Here is a 14,583-nt window from a genome sequence, read left to right as displayed (position 1 = left end):
TGGGTTTTATGCTTCAGTGTGTAGGAGGGTCCAGGGGGCACGAGAAGTTCCTTAAGTTGCCTAGTCTGAGAGTTGGGAAATGTGTTTATTTGGCGGGGGGAGAAACACAGAGAGAGGGATAAGAAGATTCCGCACTGAGCACAGAGAATGAGCACAGAGGCCGAGGTAGCGCGTGATCCCAGGACCCTGAGATCAAGACCTGAGCCGAAACCAGGAGTCAGATGCTATCACTGACCCGGTCATCCCAGCGCCCTGACAGCCTTCAATTTATTTGATCTCCATTATTGCCTTAGGAGATAGGCCAAGTACCCATTATCCCCTGCTCTGCGGAGGAGGACACCTAGGGGCAGGGTGGAGGTTTGATACTTATCTAGAGTCTAGTCTGGAGGACAGCTTGTTCCCTGTGGGAGGCTCTTGATAACCCGCCCTTTAGAATTTCCCAAGAAAATCAACTACGCCTAGGTTTAAAGGGCAAGTTCTCTCTCTCTCTCTCTCTCTCTCTCTCTCTTTCTTTCTTTCTTTCATGATTTTATTTATTCATTTGAGAGAGGGAGGAAGGGAGGGAGCACCAGTGGGATGAGGGGGAAAGGAAGAAGCAGACTCTGCACTGAGCAGAGAGCCCGATGTGGGGCTCGATCCCAGGACTCCAGAATCATGACCTGAGCCCAAGCCACATGCCTAACGGACTGGGCCACCAGGCACTCCGGGCTGTGTGCGTTTTCACCAGAGACTCTGCACCGGCGCTGTCAAATATGGTAGCCACTAGGCACGTGTGTCTGTTGAGCATCGGAGTGTATTAGTCCAAACTGAGATGTGTGTACTGACTGCATCGCAATGCAGAATCCAGAATGTTGAAGACAGTACTAGAGAGAGAGGGAGAGAGAGAATATCTCATTAGTAATTTCTTTTCAAGATTTTATTAATTTATTGGACAGACAGAGATCACAAGTAGGCAGAGAGGCAGGCAGAGGGAGAGGGGGAAGCAGGCTCCCTGCTAAGCGAGAGCCCGATGTGGGGCTCGATCTCAGGACCCTGAGACCATGACCTGAGCCGAAGGCAGAGGCTTTAACCCACTGAGCCACCCAGGCGTCCCTCGTTAGTAATTTTTATATCGATTGTGTATTGACATAATATTTTGGAGATGTTGGCTAAATAAATTAGTAACATTCATTTTACCTATTTCTTTTCACTCTCACTGGATACTAGAACATTTGGAACTATGGATGTGATTTGCCTTGTAGTTCTATCAGACAGTTAAATGCCTTCAAGATTCGATGAAATCAATTTATAATTAAAATTGTAACCCCCTACCCAAACCCTGGGGGTGCCTGGATGGCTCAGTGGGTTGAGCTTCTGACTCTGGATTTTGGCTCAAGTTGTGATCTCAGAATCATGAGATTGAGCCCCAAGTTGGGCTCTGCACTGGGCATGGAGCCTGCTTAGGATTCTCTGTTTCTTCCTCTGTCCTTCCTCCTACCTCCTCATGGGCTCTCTCTCTCTCAAAAAAATTACAACCTCAGACCCCTGAGATCCCTACCTCCCCTATGAGACTCTTAGAGTCCTATCTTCTGCTCTAGTATTGTATAATTTATGTCTCTGTTCTATTTCTTGCTCATTCTCTGCTCCTTTGGTGAGAGCATAAGCTCCCATAAGGCAGTGTTGCTATTTGGCTCAGTGATGGAGCCCCCCAGTACATGGAATAGTGCCAGGCACACAGTAGGTGCTCAATAAATGGTGAACAAATGTATGAATGTGGGCATAGGAAGTATGGGGGTTCTGCTATGACCAAATCTTCCCATTTTTCTAGAAAAGCTCCAAGTACAGATTTTCATGTATAGTCTCCAGCTCTTTAAAAGATTTTATTTATTTTGGAGAAAGTATGAGCATGAGGGAGAGGGAGAGAGAGAATCTCAAGCAGACCCCTCGCTGACATAGAGCCTGATGCGGGGCTCTATCCCACGACCCCTAGATCATGACCTGAGCCAAAATCAAAGAGTCAGACTCCCAACCAACTGAGCCACCCAGACGCCTGAATCTCCAGGTTTTTCAATGTTGTAATTTTAACTCTTTTAAAGCGTTGTGCGGGCCAAAAGAAACATTTCTATAGCATCCAGTCCTCCGTTCTAGAAGATTCTGGAGGCTGATATACACTAGGCCAGGTGAGGAAGGGTCTATTGGGTGGAGTGCCAAGCGGGCCCCTCAAATCTGGCCTGTCCCAGAAAACTTGCCCCTTGTGGGCCAGTGTGCATTAAGAGTATCGCATGGGTGGTCCTTAAGGGGCGTTGCCCCATCTCGTGCAGTCCCTCACCTGTGCTGTGTCTGTAGCCTGTAGCTTCAGCAGTCACAGCATGGGTGGGAACCAACAGAGGACTTTCCCTGTGGCCAACATAACATTTTTCTTGACCAGGCCAACATTTGACCTCTCTGTCCCCTAAGTCCCCCATAACAGGAGTAACTTTTGCTCTCACCATTCACCATTGAAGACAGACAGATGGCTGAGGGCAGTGCGCTGCTGCGGGAAGGGCGGGGGGTTGTATTGGAGCGGGCTGCAGGCTTGCAGCAGAGTCCAGACTGTCGCACGGTCTCTCTGCACGATCTTAAGTAAGTCCCTTCCCCTTTCCTGCCCTTTGTTTTCCGTTCTGTACAGTAAGGGCTTGGAACCAGCTCCACATCTCCAAGTGCTCCCCTGGGTGGCTGGGTGCCCCTCAGACTCACTGAATTAGAATGTGGGAAGGGGAAATGGGTCGTCTTATTGACACCTCCCCTGGCCACCAATCTAAAATGGTACCTCCTCCTTCCCACCTTGGTCTCAGTGTTCCTTTCCTCGTTGTTGCCTATAACTATCAGGTTCACTCGTTTTGCCTTTTGCCACCCTCTCTTCCCCTGCTGGCATGTAAGCCCCATGAGGGCAAGGATTTTTTTTAAAGCATCACTTATATTGAGGAATAATGGATGGAAAGCACAATTTAGCAATTTTAAGTGCATACTTCAATGAATTGTGACAACTGATACAGCTGTGTGACCACCACGACAATCAGGGTACAGAAGTGACATCACCCCAGAAAGTTTCCTTGTGCCCCTTTTTTTTATTTAAAAATTTTTTTCTTAAGTAATCCTTTTTAAAAAAAATTATTTATTCATTTGAGACACAGAGATATAGAAAGACAGAGAGCATGTGCAGGGGGAGAGGGAGAGGGAGAAGCAGACTCCCCGCTGAGCCAGGAACCTGATTTAGGGCTCAATCCCGGGACCCCAGGATCACGACCTGAGCCAAAGGCAGAAGCTTAACCGTATGAGCCACCCAGGCACCCTCTCAAGTAATCTTTACACCCAGCATGGGGCTTGAAATCACAAGCCTGAGATCAAGAGTCGCATGCTCGAACACTGAGCCATCCAGGTGTCCCCCTTGTGCCCTTCCTCAGGCAGTCTCCTTCCTCCGGACCTGGTCCCTAGCAACCACTGATCTGCTTGTGCCATTCTAGGCTGGACTTTTCTGGAATATCACAGACATGGAATCATTGCAGTGGATGGTCTTTTGTGGTCTGGCTTTTTACACAAAGCTAATACTTCTGAGGTTCCTCCAAGATGGTGCCTGTTTTAAGAGTTTGTTCCTTTTTATTGCTGAGTAGTATTCTAAATATTTTATTTATTTATTTGACAGACAGGGGCGCCTGGGTGGCTCAGTGGATTAAGCCGCTGCCTTCGGCTCGGGTCATGATCTCAGGGTCCTGGGATCGAGCCCCTCATCGGGCTCTCTGCTCCGTGGGGAGCCTGCTTCCTCCTCTCTCTCTCTGCCTGCCTCTCTGCCTACTTGTGATCTCTCTCTCTGTCAAATAAATAAATATTTGACAGACAGATCACAAGTAGGCAGAGAGGCAGGCAGAAAGAGAGGGGGAAGCAGGCTCCCCGCTGAGCAGAGAGCCGGATGCGGGACTCCATCCCAGGACCCCGAGATCATGACCCGAGCCGAAGGCAGAAGCCCAACCCACTGAGCCACCCAGGTGCCCCAGTAGTATTCTATTGTATGGGTACATGACAGTCTGTTTATCTGTTCTAATGATGGACATTTTGATTATTTGAGTAACTGTCAAAATAGTTTTTGGCTGCTATGAATAAAGCCTCTGTGAACATTCCCGAATGTCTTTGCATGCACCTGTGATTTCATTTCTCTTGGGTAAATATTTAAGACTTTATTTATTTATTTGTTAGAGAGATAGAGAGAGTACAGGCAGGCAGAGAGAAGGGTGGGGGGAAGCAGGCTCCCTGCGGAGCAAGTGGGACTCGATCCCAGGACGCTGGGATCATGACCTGAGCGGAAGGCAGACGCTTTAACCCACTGAGCCACCCAGGGGCCCCTGCATCTGCATTTTTAACAAACTCCCCAGGTATAGCAGGTGTTTCTGTGCTAGAAGATCTGGACTCTGAGAACCTTTGGCTCCAACGGGCTCCTTCCCTTTTGCCTTCCGTCTATGGAGTCTGAGGTTTTATACCCAAACCATAGCCCCCGAGCAGACCCAGGACTGAGATCCGGATAGGTCATTCCCAGTCCAGAGGAACTCAGGCCTTGCCGGGAATGTGCAGCCCATAGTCACCTTCATTAGCTCAGCATCACGGGAGCTGATAATCACTACAGCAAATACACTGTTGCAAATTTGCCATTATGTCTTCGGTAGCTTTTGGCTTTTTACCAGCCTGAGGTCTTCTTCCTGTCCTTCTGGGGCTAAGGCAGGACGACCTGCTAATTTGTTCATTTATTCCTTCATTCACGTATAACACTTTTAAATGAGTCTTTTCTGTGCTAGGCAATGTCTAGGTGCTGGAGAGGCATTTGTGAAAAAGAGAAAATCACTGCTTTCAGGGAGATTTCAAGGTGGAGAAAGGTGACAACGCAAGTATAAACAAATAAGATAATTTCAAGTCGCATTAAGGTCTGTGAAGAAAATACAACCGGGTGATGGCTGAAGGGAACTTTAGGTAAGATGGCTCTCTGGGGTGGAATATTTGAGACCAGAAGGAATGGACTGTAGGACTTGACTCCCCAGGGTTGCTCGGTAGCAACCAGCCACTTACAGCTGTGAACTGTAGCTGGTTTGTATTGAGATGCACCGTAAGTGTAAAATACAGACTAAATTTCAACAACTTACTATTAAAACCCCCTAAAATATCTCATTGGTTCTTTTTTCTGTTGGCTACAGGTTGACATGATCATGTATTGGACATATTGAATTAAATGAAATACATTACTTATTTTTACTTTTTTCTTCTTTAAAAATGTACCAAGTACTAAATTAAAAATTACGACATATCTTGTATGTGTGGCTTGTATTCTATTTCTACCGGACAGTAGGGATCCCGGGGAAAGGCATCCTAAGTAGAGAATGGCAAAAGCGCAGGGTCCTTTAGGGGGGAACTGAAGGCTGCTGGAGGCAGGAGCCAGACAGAGTGGCAGAAACAGGAATGGATCAGATCTAGCAGGAGCGAGCTGGGTTTTAATTCAAGCATAAGGGGGGAAGCCGTTTTAAGCAAGGAAGTGGCTTGGTCTGAATTATGTTTTAGCAGACCCCTGTGGCTACTGAGTGGGGAACCCACTGTCGGTGGGCCAGATGGAGGAAGAGCGCTGGGTTCCAAGACTGTTGAAGCCACACGAATCTGTGGCCCTGCCCTACCGTGGGACTCAGTCTCCTCCCAGCCCGGTAGGTTGTGGGCTCCTTGGGCGGTTCTCCCGCTCCAGCAGCAGCAGCAGCATCCGCGAGCGGCCGCCGGCGGCAGGGGGCGCCTGCTCGATGACTCGGCGCTCGGCTGGCCAGGCTCTGGCGCGTCGCCGGCTCGATTGGTCGGGTCGGGACGGGCCGGAGCGCCGCTGGCCAGCGCCATTGAGGAGCCGGGAGAGGAAGCGCCGCGCAGTGCCGGGCTAGGCGGGCGGCCCGGGACGCAGACAGGTACGGGCCGAGGCGGGGCGACGCCGGGCGACACGCAGGGTCGGAGACTGCAGGTCGGCCGTGGGCCTGTTGTCTGTCGTCCCGGCTCCCCTTCGGATCCGGGGCCCGGGCCCGCCCGCGGGGAGCGCGCCGCTGGGAGCCCGGGGAGCCCGGCGTCCGGCCCTCCCGCCGTCTGAGCTCCTCCGGGGGCCCTGGGGCGTCCATGCTCCCGACAGCCCCGAGCCCGCTGCCCTCATGGGGACCCCCCTGTATCCGAGCCCCCCCCCCCCCCCGGGCACCCCAGGGACTGACAGGCTTGGAGCTGCCTGGCTTCTCGGGACCCCGGCGTCCTTGTCCTGGGAGTCCGAGTCCCCACCGGACCCGGCACCCTTTCCGGGGTCCCGGCAGCCTGGTGCCCGGGGATTGGGGGACGGTGTCAGCCCGCGTCTCCCCGCCTGAGCCACGGTCTCCGTGCGGGACCCGTGAGCAAGCCCCTCTCCCTCACGCCCAAGATCGGGGGCGCTGGTCAGTTCCCCACAGTGTTTTAACCACCCACCAGCCTTCTGGGGTTACGCTCTGGGTTGGGGACTTCAGGCCTCAAGCCGGGCTTTACCCCGGCTGCCCGGGGTTACACCCAAGCTGAGTCCTTGCTTTCAGGTGCGGGACCCCAGCCGCCAGGCGCCGTTTCCTCCGGCCTCTATCTGGGTGTTGGGGTCTCCGTTCCGTGGAGCCCACGGGGTGGAGGAAGGGCTGTGGGACCCTCGCCTTCAGGGCAGTCCCATTCTTGTGGGGCCCGAGGCCCCCTCTGGTCCCGAATCCTCTGAGTTCTCTGGCTCCCACAGCACTCGGGCCCGGCCGGCTTGGAGCAGCGCCCTGGTCCCTTTGCCAGTCCTTCCTACTCCCAGCTTTGGCCGCCCCTCGAGGGAGGGGCCTGGCTCAAGGTCATGCCCGGCTGTCTGCCCGCCCGTGGGCTGAGCCCTGATCCTCAGTGTCACCTACCCCACCGATTAGGCGAGGTCAGGTGTGAGTTAGTGCCAGGCGGCGCCCTGGTGGACCCGAGTGTAAACACTTTGGGATTCTAGCCAGTCTGGCGGCCCTTCCTGACACTGGATTCCTTAAGGGAATCCTTGAAGTGGCTTCAAGCCTGGGTTAGATGCTTAGCTGAGCTAATAGACTCTTTCTGGCTGGAGTATTAATTTACCGACCAGGGCATTTACAGTGCTTCTCACCCCATCTTTTCCTTAGTCTGTATTTTGCACTCTTCCACCTTCAGGGGAAGTAGAGTCCCCCCGGATCTTGGGAGCCAACTGACAGTTTCTCCCTCCACTGGGAGAGTACTTGTAGTTGGCACTTAATAGAGAGTTTGCTGGCATTTTAGGGGTGAAGGCAATGGCATTAACTTCCAAAATAAAGAGCACTCTGACTTTGGCTCCCTGCCTAAGTGTGTTTGGAGTCTACATAGTAATACTAGAATAAGTCAGGTTCACATTTTGTTCTCACAGATTTACTCGTTTGAAGTTATAATATAGAAGTGTTTATTTTACCAGATTGTTAAACGTTTCTTATTTTTAAGAGTTTGTTCTTGTAACCTCTCCTTTAAATAAATGTATCCAATAACTAGCAAATTCTTAGTTTTACACAAAATAGGGCTTAAAGATTTTTGGAAAGAAGTCAGTATTTCATCAGATGCTATTTATTTACTTGTTTATTTTTATTTTCACTGATAGCAGATAAAAAGGACAGTGCAAGTGCAAGTCACTGTTGACGAATAAAAGTCAGTCTTTCCTGAAGGTTCATTTAACTCTTACAGGGCCTTGTGTTTTGGGTCTTTGTTGGGTGGTAGCCTTTCATTTGGGATAAGTGTATTTTCTGGCACTAAGATGAATCATTGGGGGTGGGGCAGAGTGCCTGGAAAGGATCCTGAAAGGGCTGGTTCCAAGTGGGACACATGCCGTAGCAAATCCAGAGTGTCCTGCGTGGTGGGCTGGTGTCTGATGTGCATGCCTCAGAGCCGGGTTTGGAACTCACAGTTCGGACTGAGATCTGCTAGCTAGCTGAGCAATTTCAGAATACATTGAAACTTTTATGACTCAAGTTCCCTCATGATAACTTATTACAATACTAAAAGTAACGTGTATATTTTTTGCAATGCTGATAAACACAGTTTTCTTATAGGTAGTGGTAAAGCAGTAGCGGATGTAAATGCTGTAGTTGGAACCCGAGGATTTCTTGTATTTGTATTACTGACTAAGGTAGTTCATTGTATCAGCATCGTCTGGTGCCTGGGTTCCTGTAATGCAGTTCCAGAACTTTTTTTTTTTTTAAAGATTTTATTTATTTATTTGACAGACAGAGATTATAAGTAGGCAGAGAGGCAGGCAGAGAGAGAGAGGGGGAAGCAGGCTCCCTGCGGAGCAGAGAGCCTGATGCAGGGCTCGATCCCAGGATCCTGGGATCATGGCTGGAGCTGAAGGCAGAGGCTTTAACCCACTGAGCCACCCAGGCACCCACAGTTCAGAAACTTTTGAGAACAGTGATAAACCTCTGCCTTCTCCCTTTCATTTATGTTATTTTATGAATGATCTTGATGAACAAATTTGCACATTTGAATTAGGAAAGGCTTAAAGAGGATCATTGTAGAATACAAACTTCATTGAAATCTCTTAGGGCATTTTTGCCTTAATCTAGGACAGGGTTTTTCTTTCTTACTTTTTTTTTTTTTTTTTTAAGATGGGGTTTTTCAGCCTCGGCCCTGTTGACATTTGGGCTGGATGATTCCTTGCCATGGGGGAGCTGTCTTAGTATATGTGCTGCCGAAGCGAGCACGTGGGGGAGCTGTCTTGTGCATTGCGGGATGTTTAGCTCTTTCCATGGTCTCTACTCACAAGATACCTGTAGTAACCCCCAGTCATGATAATAAAAAATGTGTCTAGACATTGCCCAGTTGCACTTGGATGAGAACCTCTGACCAGGACAGTCTAATGCCAAGGTGAATTACTAAAGGCAAGCAGTTTAATGATCAGTTACATCAAAAGGAGAGACAACTTGGAATTGTAGTTATGTTTGGTGTATTTATAAGTGACTGTTCCTTGTAGCTGTGTGAGAACATGTTTGTTTGATCCTTGGCTAACACGGGGTCTTACAGTACTGGTCACCCCATCTTTTTTTTAAGTCTGTGCTTTTCATTCATCCACCTTTAGGGAAGGTAGAGTAGGAAACCAATTAGAAAATCATCTGGTTTTCTGTTGATTGCCTTTTTTTCTTTTTCTTTCTTAGGTTCTTCTATGACCATGAGAGGGAGAAGTAAAGAATGATCCATGATTTTTAAACACCTTGTCTTGAGGATATAGTCATGTTGGAAGGCCTTGTAGCCTGGGTTCTCAATACCTATCTGGGAAAATACGTCAATAACCTGAACACCGATCAGCTCTCTGTTGCGCTTCTGAAAGGTGAGTGAGTGCGTGTATCTCTTTTTGGTAAAGTTTGCCACTGCAGATGGCATTTCTGAGTTTTTCTTTGTTTTTTTTTTTTTTTTATTCATTTTGTTGTACTGAGAATAATAAAACGTAATGCCCAGATGGCTTTGTACTAATTATGGGTAAAAGGAAATATGTTCTCTCCCATGACGCTGATGGTTATGACAGGGTAACTTGAGTATGTGGCTGTATTGCCATAGATTTTTAGGGAACTGTTAAGTCTGAAAAAGAAAAAGACTATGCTGCCGCTGACTGTGCTTTATCCCCGCTAATTGTCGAGGTTTATGCAGCGCTTTGCAGGTGGCCGTGATGTAGTGATATAGTGACAGTAGCATTGGCTTTGGCTTCAAATCGTGTTGTATTACTTACGAGCTACGTGAACAAGCCACTGTGATTCCGAGCCTCAGGTTCTTTAGGAAAAGCGGGCAAGGGACGCCCGGGTGGCTCCGTCAATAAAGCGTCTGCCTTCGGCTCAGGTCATGATCCCAGGGTCATGGGACCCCACGTTGGGCTCCCTGCTCAGTGGGAGGTCTGCCTCTGCCTCTCCCTCTCCCCCTGCTCATGCTCTCTCTCTCTCTCAAATAAATAAATAAAATCTTAAAGAAAAGGGAAAGTGGGAAAGGTACTTTTCCAGGGCTGCCGTAAGGCTCACACGGATCAAATGGAATGACATTTACAGCTCCCGTCCTACTAGTGTATGACAGACACCAAGCTGAAGCTTTAAAATATGTTACTGTGGGACCTCTGATAGAGTAAAGCTCGAGTCATGTTTACAGGCCTCTCCCTGGTGAGTGCTGAGACGTGGTTGAGTGCAGTGCGGGGAACTGGCGTGAGGACCAGAAAACCGCTTCGTTTTTCCTTTTCCTTGTTTTAATGTAAGTTCTCTTTGCTCGACTCAAAATGGAGCCCCTGAGCAAATCGAGAGAGAGGAGATAGTCTGCAAGCGTGTAGCAGGCCAAAAAGTGGGAAGGGGATCTCAGAGATGGCGGGAAGCTCACCTTCCCGAGGGTGTGGATTTTGGCATGTGGACCAGGACAGGTTAGTGGGCATGGCTGTGGTACAGACTGGTGGGGTCTGTGAAGAGGGTGCCCATGGCTCGCTTGGCCCCAGGAGTGTTGTCTCCACGTTTTTCCGACCCATCTAAACCTGTGCAAGGATTGTGGCGGCCATAGGCTGTAGGGAGCTCTCGGTTCGCCCTGCCCACTCCCTTCCGTTCACTGGAAACAGAAGTAGGTTTTTTCCTTCATCTCTAACTTCTGTCCTGACCTTTTCCTCCTGTCCTTAGAAGGGAGGTATTAAGTATAAGGTGAGAGTGACCAGTCTGTCAGGGAAGAGGACGTGTTCAAAGTACAAGAGGAGGGTCAAGCTCACCTCTTGGGTCACTTACTGCAGTTCTCCTACATGCCGTGAAGCTATCCAGGTTGCACAGGGCAGGGAGCCGAGAAAGGGAAGCGCAGACCATAACCTTGTTAATGACAGAGATAGGATGTTTGTGGAAGAAATGAGTAGAGATTTGTGGTATCCGATGTATCGTGGACTAGTCTAAACAGATTTCTAATCTGTTTTTGAGTATATCTCGTAATGACAACTGTGTGTCTCTCTCTGATGCTTCAAAATGTTTTTCTGTGCTTCCTGTTTAAAAAATACTCTCTTTGCAGAATAGAAAAATAATTTTTCTTTCACAGCCAATGTTAGTGTGGTGCCCCATCCTTATGAATTCAAGGCACCCCACAAAGCTTGGAGCTGTGAGCCTCACAGTTATAGGTGAGCACCGTTTGGAGGCAGGGGGTCCTGCATAGGAATAAGAATGTTATTTCAGTCCGTCTGTAGATGTTTAGTGTCTGAGATGCCAAGAAGACGGAGCTAGTGGTCAAGAGTATGAATTTTATAGCCAGACTGTTTTGTTTGCTTGTTTTGAGAGAGAGAGAGGGGAGTGGTGGTGGTGGTTGTGGTACAGAGGGAGAGAAAATCTTAAGCAGGCTCCTTGCGCAGTGCAGAGCCCGGCTTGGGGCTTCATCTCATGACCCTGAGATCACGACCTGAGCCGAAATCAAGAGTCAGACCCTTCACTGACTGAGCACCCCCGGCGCCCCCGTCAGACTGATTTTGAATCCCATTTCCTCCATTTACCAGTAACTTGGGCAGATTATTCCAATTCTTCATGAATTCTCAAATTCATCTTTTCTGTAGATTGGAGAGAATATGAACTTTGTCATGAGGTTCTGAGGACTAGACATGAATGTAGATCCGAGAGCTTAGAGCCGTTCGGGGCGTGTAGTGGGCCCTCAGTCAGTCACCATGTCCCGTTGTCACGATGGTCAGCATATGACTCGCTTGGCTGGGACTTCGAGGGTGGATTGTGCACACAAAGTAGCAAATGAGTATTCGAAGGAGAGAGAACTTGTATGTGACTGTATTTGTTCAGTCTCTCCGCAAACACCACTGAGCGCCTGCTTTGGGTACGGACGGCTCTGTGTTAGGGACTGATAGAAAACGTGGGGACAGGAGAAGATACCAGGAGCTCAGCCGTGGGGTGTGAGCTTGGTCTCTCCACCTAACAGATGTTTGTGACTGAGTAAGTTACCTAAGCCTCCTCCTGCCACTTGAGATCAGACAGACCTGGTACGAACTATAGTCCTATAGTTACCAGCTTGGTGATTTTTTTTTTTTTTTAAGATTTTATTTATTTATTTGGCAGAGAGAGAGAGAGCTCAAGCAGGGGGAGCAGCAGAGGGAGCTGCAGGGGAGAGGGAGAAGCAGGCTCCCTGCTTGGCAGAGATCCCAGTGCGGGGCTCGATCCTAGGACCCCGGGATCATGACCTGAGCAGAAGGCAGACGCTTCACCCACTGAGCCACCTAGGCATCCTAGCTCTGTGATTTTTAAGCAAATTGCTTACCTCTGCAACTAATTTTCCTCACCTCAGAGTGGAGAACAGAATGGCATTTCCTCATATTGTTGGGAGGTTTCGGTGACTTGGTGGGGATACGTGCTCGGCTCTAGTCCGATCTCACCGAGTGGTCGCTGTTCCTGTCCTCGCATACCCGTTACCTTGCTGGGCATGCCAGGCGCTGTAAATTGTTCCACTAGAGCTGCAGGCACAGCGCGGGTCGGGGGGAGGTGTGCAAAGCAGGGGAGTCCTTCACCCTGTTGGCAGGACTCTGGGGAGGGATGACCGAGGGAGCCGAGCAGGAGTTGGGCTGGTGGCGCCGGGCGGGGCACCGCATTCCTGGTGGACTGACGCTTGTGAGCACAGGCAGGAGGCGGAGAACTCACCAGACGTGTTCGGGATGGTTTGAGGCCAGAAGGTAGCAGCTGCCGGTGGCACGTCGGGGGCCCCGAGCTTCGGGCTGCGGGCCTGTCTGTGTTTGGGGCCCAGCACTCAGGGTGCCTCCTTTTTGTTCCTATCAGCTCTTCACCTCAGGCTGGCTTTCTGGGTGACGCAGGGCTGCGGGAAGAGAGGCCAGCAGTCATCAGTGCTGACCGAAAAGCCACCAGCCTCTAGGTGTACCCCAGTTCTACGGCCTCCACTTCTTGCTGTGCTAAGCGGAGGCGTTTTGGGAGGAGACATCCAGGAATAAGCCTGCACGTTATCTGCCCGGAAAGAAACGAAGAGCATTGTCATTTATAAAGTCCTCCCGACTCTGGGTCCCTTGAGGGACCTTTCCCGGCAGGGCCAGGTGTCGGTGCAGATTTGAGTGGGTGGAGCATCAGCGAGCCTTCCGCCCAGAACCACTGACCCGCTGGCCGCTGCTGCTGTTTTGCCTGATTCCTTTGTTTCTGTAATGCTGGAGGCTGCCCTTCCTTCTCATTCTTTCCTGGGGTTCTTCCCCTTCCTAGAGCACCTCTCCTGCTCTCCCGCAGTTCAGCGTTAATTTTTCCCAGCGTGGGTTGCCTACCATTCCTTCCACTTCTTCAAGGTGCACAGCAGCCAAGGAAACCTAGTGCCGTCTGCCTTTGTGACGGATTTGGGGATTGAAAAATAGGGCAAATGATTCAAATTGCAAATGATGCTCTTCAAAAGAAGAAACCATATGCTTTCCCCCTTTACGTCAGTTTCCACTGTTGAAGAACAAGTTTCATGCCCCCCTTCCCGTGATCATTTACTCCCCAAATGTGGAAATAGAGTTGTTTCTGGGCTCTCTGGGGTTATTAACTTCTCCTTTTGGTTAGTCTTAGGTTATGTGGAGACCCTCGTGGGGACGCATGTTCCTGCAAAAGTCTAAAATGTAAGCTGGTTGCATTTGCCCAGCATCTGCTGAGCTACTGGCTTTGAATACCTTAGAAGCCAATTACCCTCAAGTCTTGAGCAGTCATTTAAAGGAAAAAATAATTGCTTCTTATATTAGTTTGTCTTTGGCCGGCCTGCCTCTCTTCTGAGTTCCTGTACCAGTGGCTGCTGGGTGGTTGTCTGTACTCCTTGTTCCCAGAAATTGCCTTAAGTTGGGCAAACAGTTTTGTAGAATGATGGCTGTCTCCTCCGCCCTTTAGGATGGGGACCCTGCCTTCTCGTTTCATATTCCCAGCGGCCAGCACAGTGCCTGCTGGAGACTGGGGGGTGGCGTGTCAGTGTGGACGGGTGACTTCCACAGCTGGGAGAGTGAGGTAGGGAGCCTTGGCTGTTCAGAGACGTCTCATAGCTCTCGGCTTAAGTCTTATAAAAGCTGGGTCTGCAAGGGGACCTTCAGCAGCGGTTTGTTCTGTGCTCTGGAACGGGTGACGAAGCCTGCAGGCACAGACGTGGAGCAGAGCGTGTGGAGTGGGTCTGTCCAGAAGGGAGAGTGGAATTCTTTTTGATGGCCAATTTTATTGAACTCTCATGGGCTCCCAGATGTTGTGTGTGATCGACCCATTTGTTGGGGGGAGGGGAGTGGCTGGAGCTTGTTAAAAATTGCAAATTTCTGTGTTTCAATCCCAGCGGCTATCTTGCAGGGGGCCCTGGAACCTGTATTTCTTCCCAGGTGGCTCAGATATTAATGGTGGTCTGGTGAATATTCGCCTAAACTAGGGGTCTGCACACGGGCCAGCTGCCCAAATTCAAACTGAGAATGGTTTTTATATTTTTAAAGCTTGTTAAAAAAAAAAACAAAAACAGAGAGAACATACAACAGATACCATAAAGCTTGAAATATGTACTATCTGGCTTATTGTAGAAAAAGATCGCTGCCTACGCCCTTCACCTGCTGGTGAG

At 49.7% G+C, this 14,583-nt stretch overlaps 1 protein-coding gene across 8 annotated transcripts in view; it reads left to right on the top strand.

The window, feature by feature from the left end:
- The first annotated feature begins 5,300 nt into the window (after nt 1-5,300).
- VPS13D (vacuolar protein sorting 13 homolog D) overlaps nt 5,301-14,583 on the top strand; it is a 256,878-nt gene continuing 247,595 nt past the window's right edge. For 7 of the 8 annotated variants that reach the window (XM_046008769.1, XM_046008742.1, XM_046008734.1 and 4 more), the window contains exons 1-2: nt 5,304-5,939; nt 9,195-9,367. In XM_046008769.1, the coding sequence (XP_045864725.1) occupies nt 9,271-9,367 (97 nt within the window). In that variant the 5' untranslated portion in view covers nt 5,304-5,939; nt 9,195-9,270. Of the gene's footprint in view, nt 5,940-9,194; nt 9,368-14,583 lie in introns of all 8 variants that reach the window. The other variant, XM_046008777.1, reaches the window with a different exon arrangement.

The sequence above is a fragment of the Meles meles genome, chromosome 1 (assembly GCF_922984935.1).
Source record: "Meles meles chromosome 1, mMelMel3.1 paternal haplotype, whole genome shotgun sequence".
Lineage (NCBI taxonomy): Eukaryota > Metazoa > Chordata > Mammalia > Carnivora > Mustelidae > Meles > Meles meles.
The sequence above is the reverse complement of the archived record's forward strand: the minus strand, read 5'-3'. Positions and strand labels throughout refer to the sequence as shown.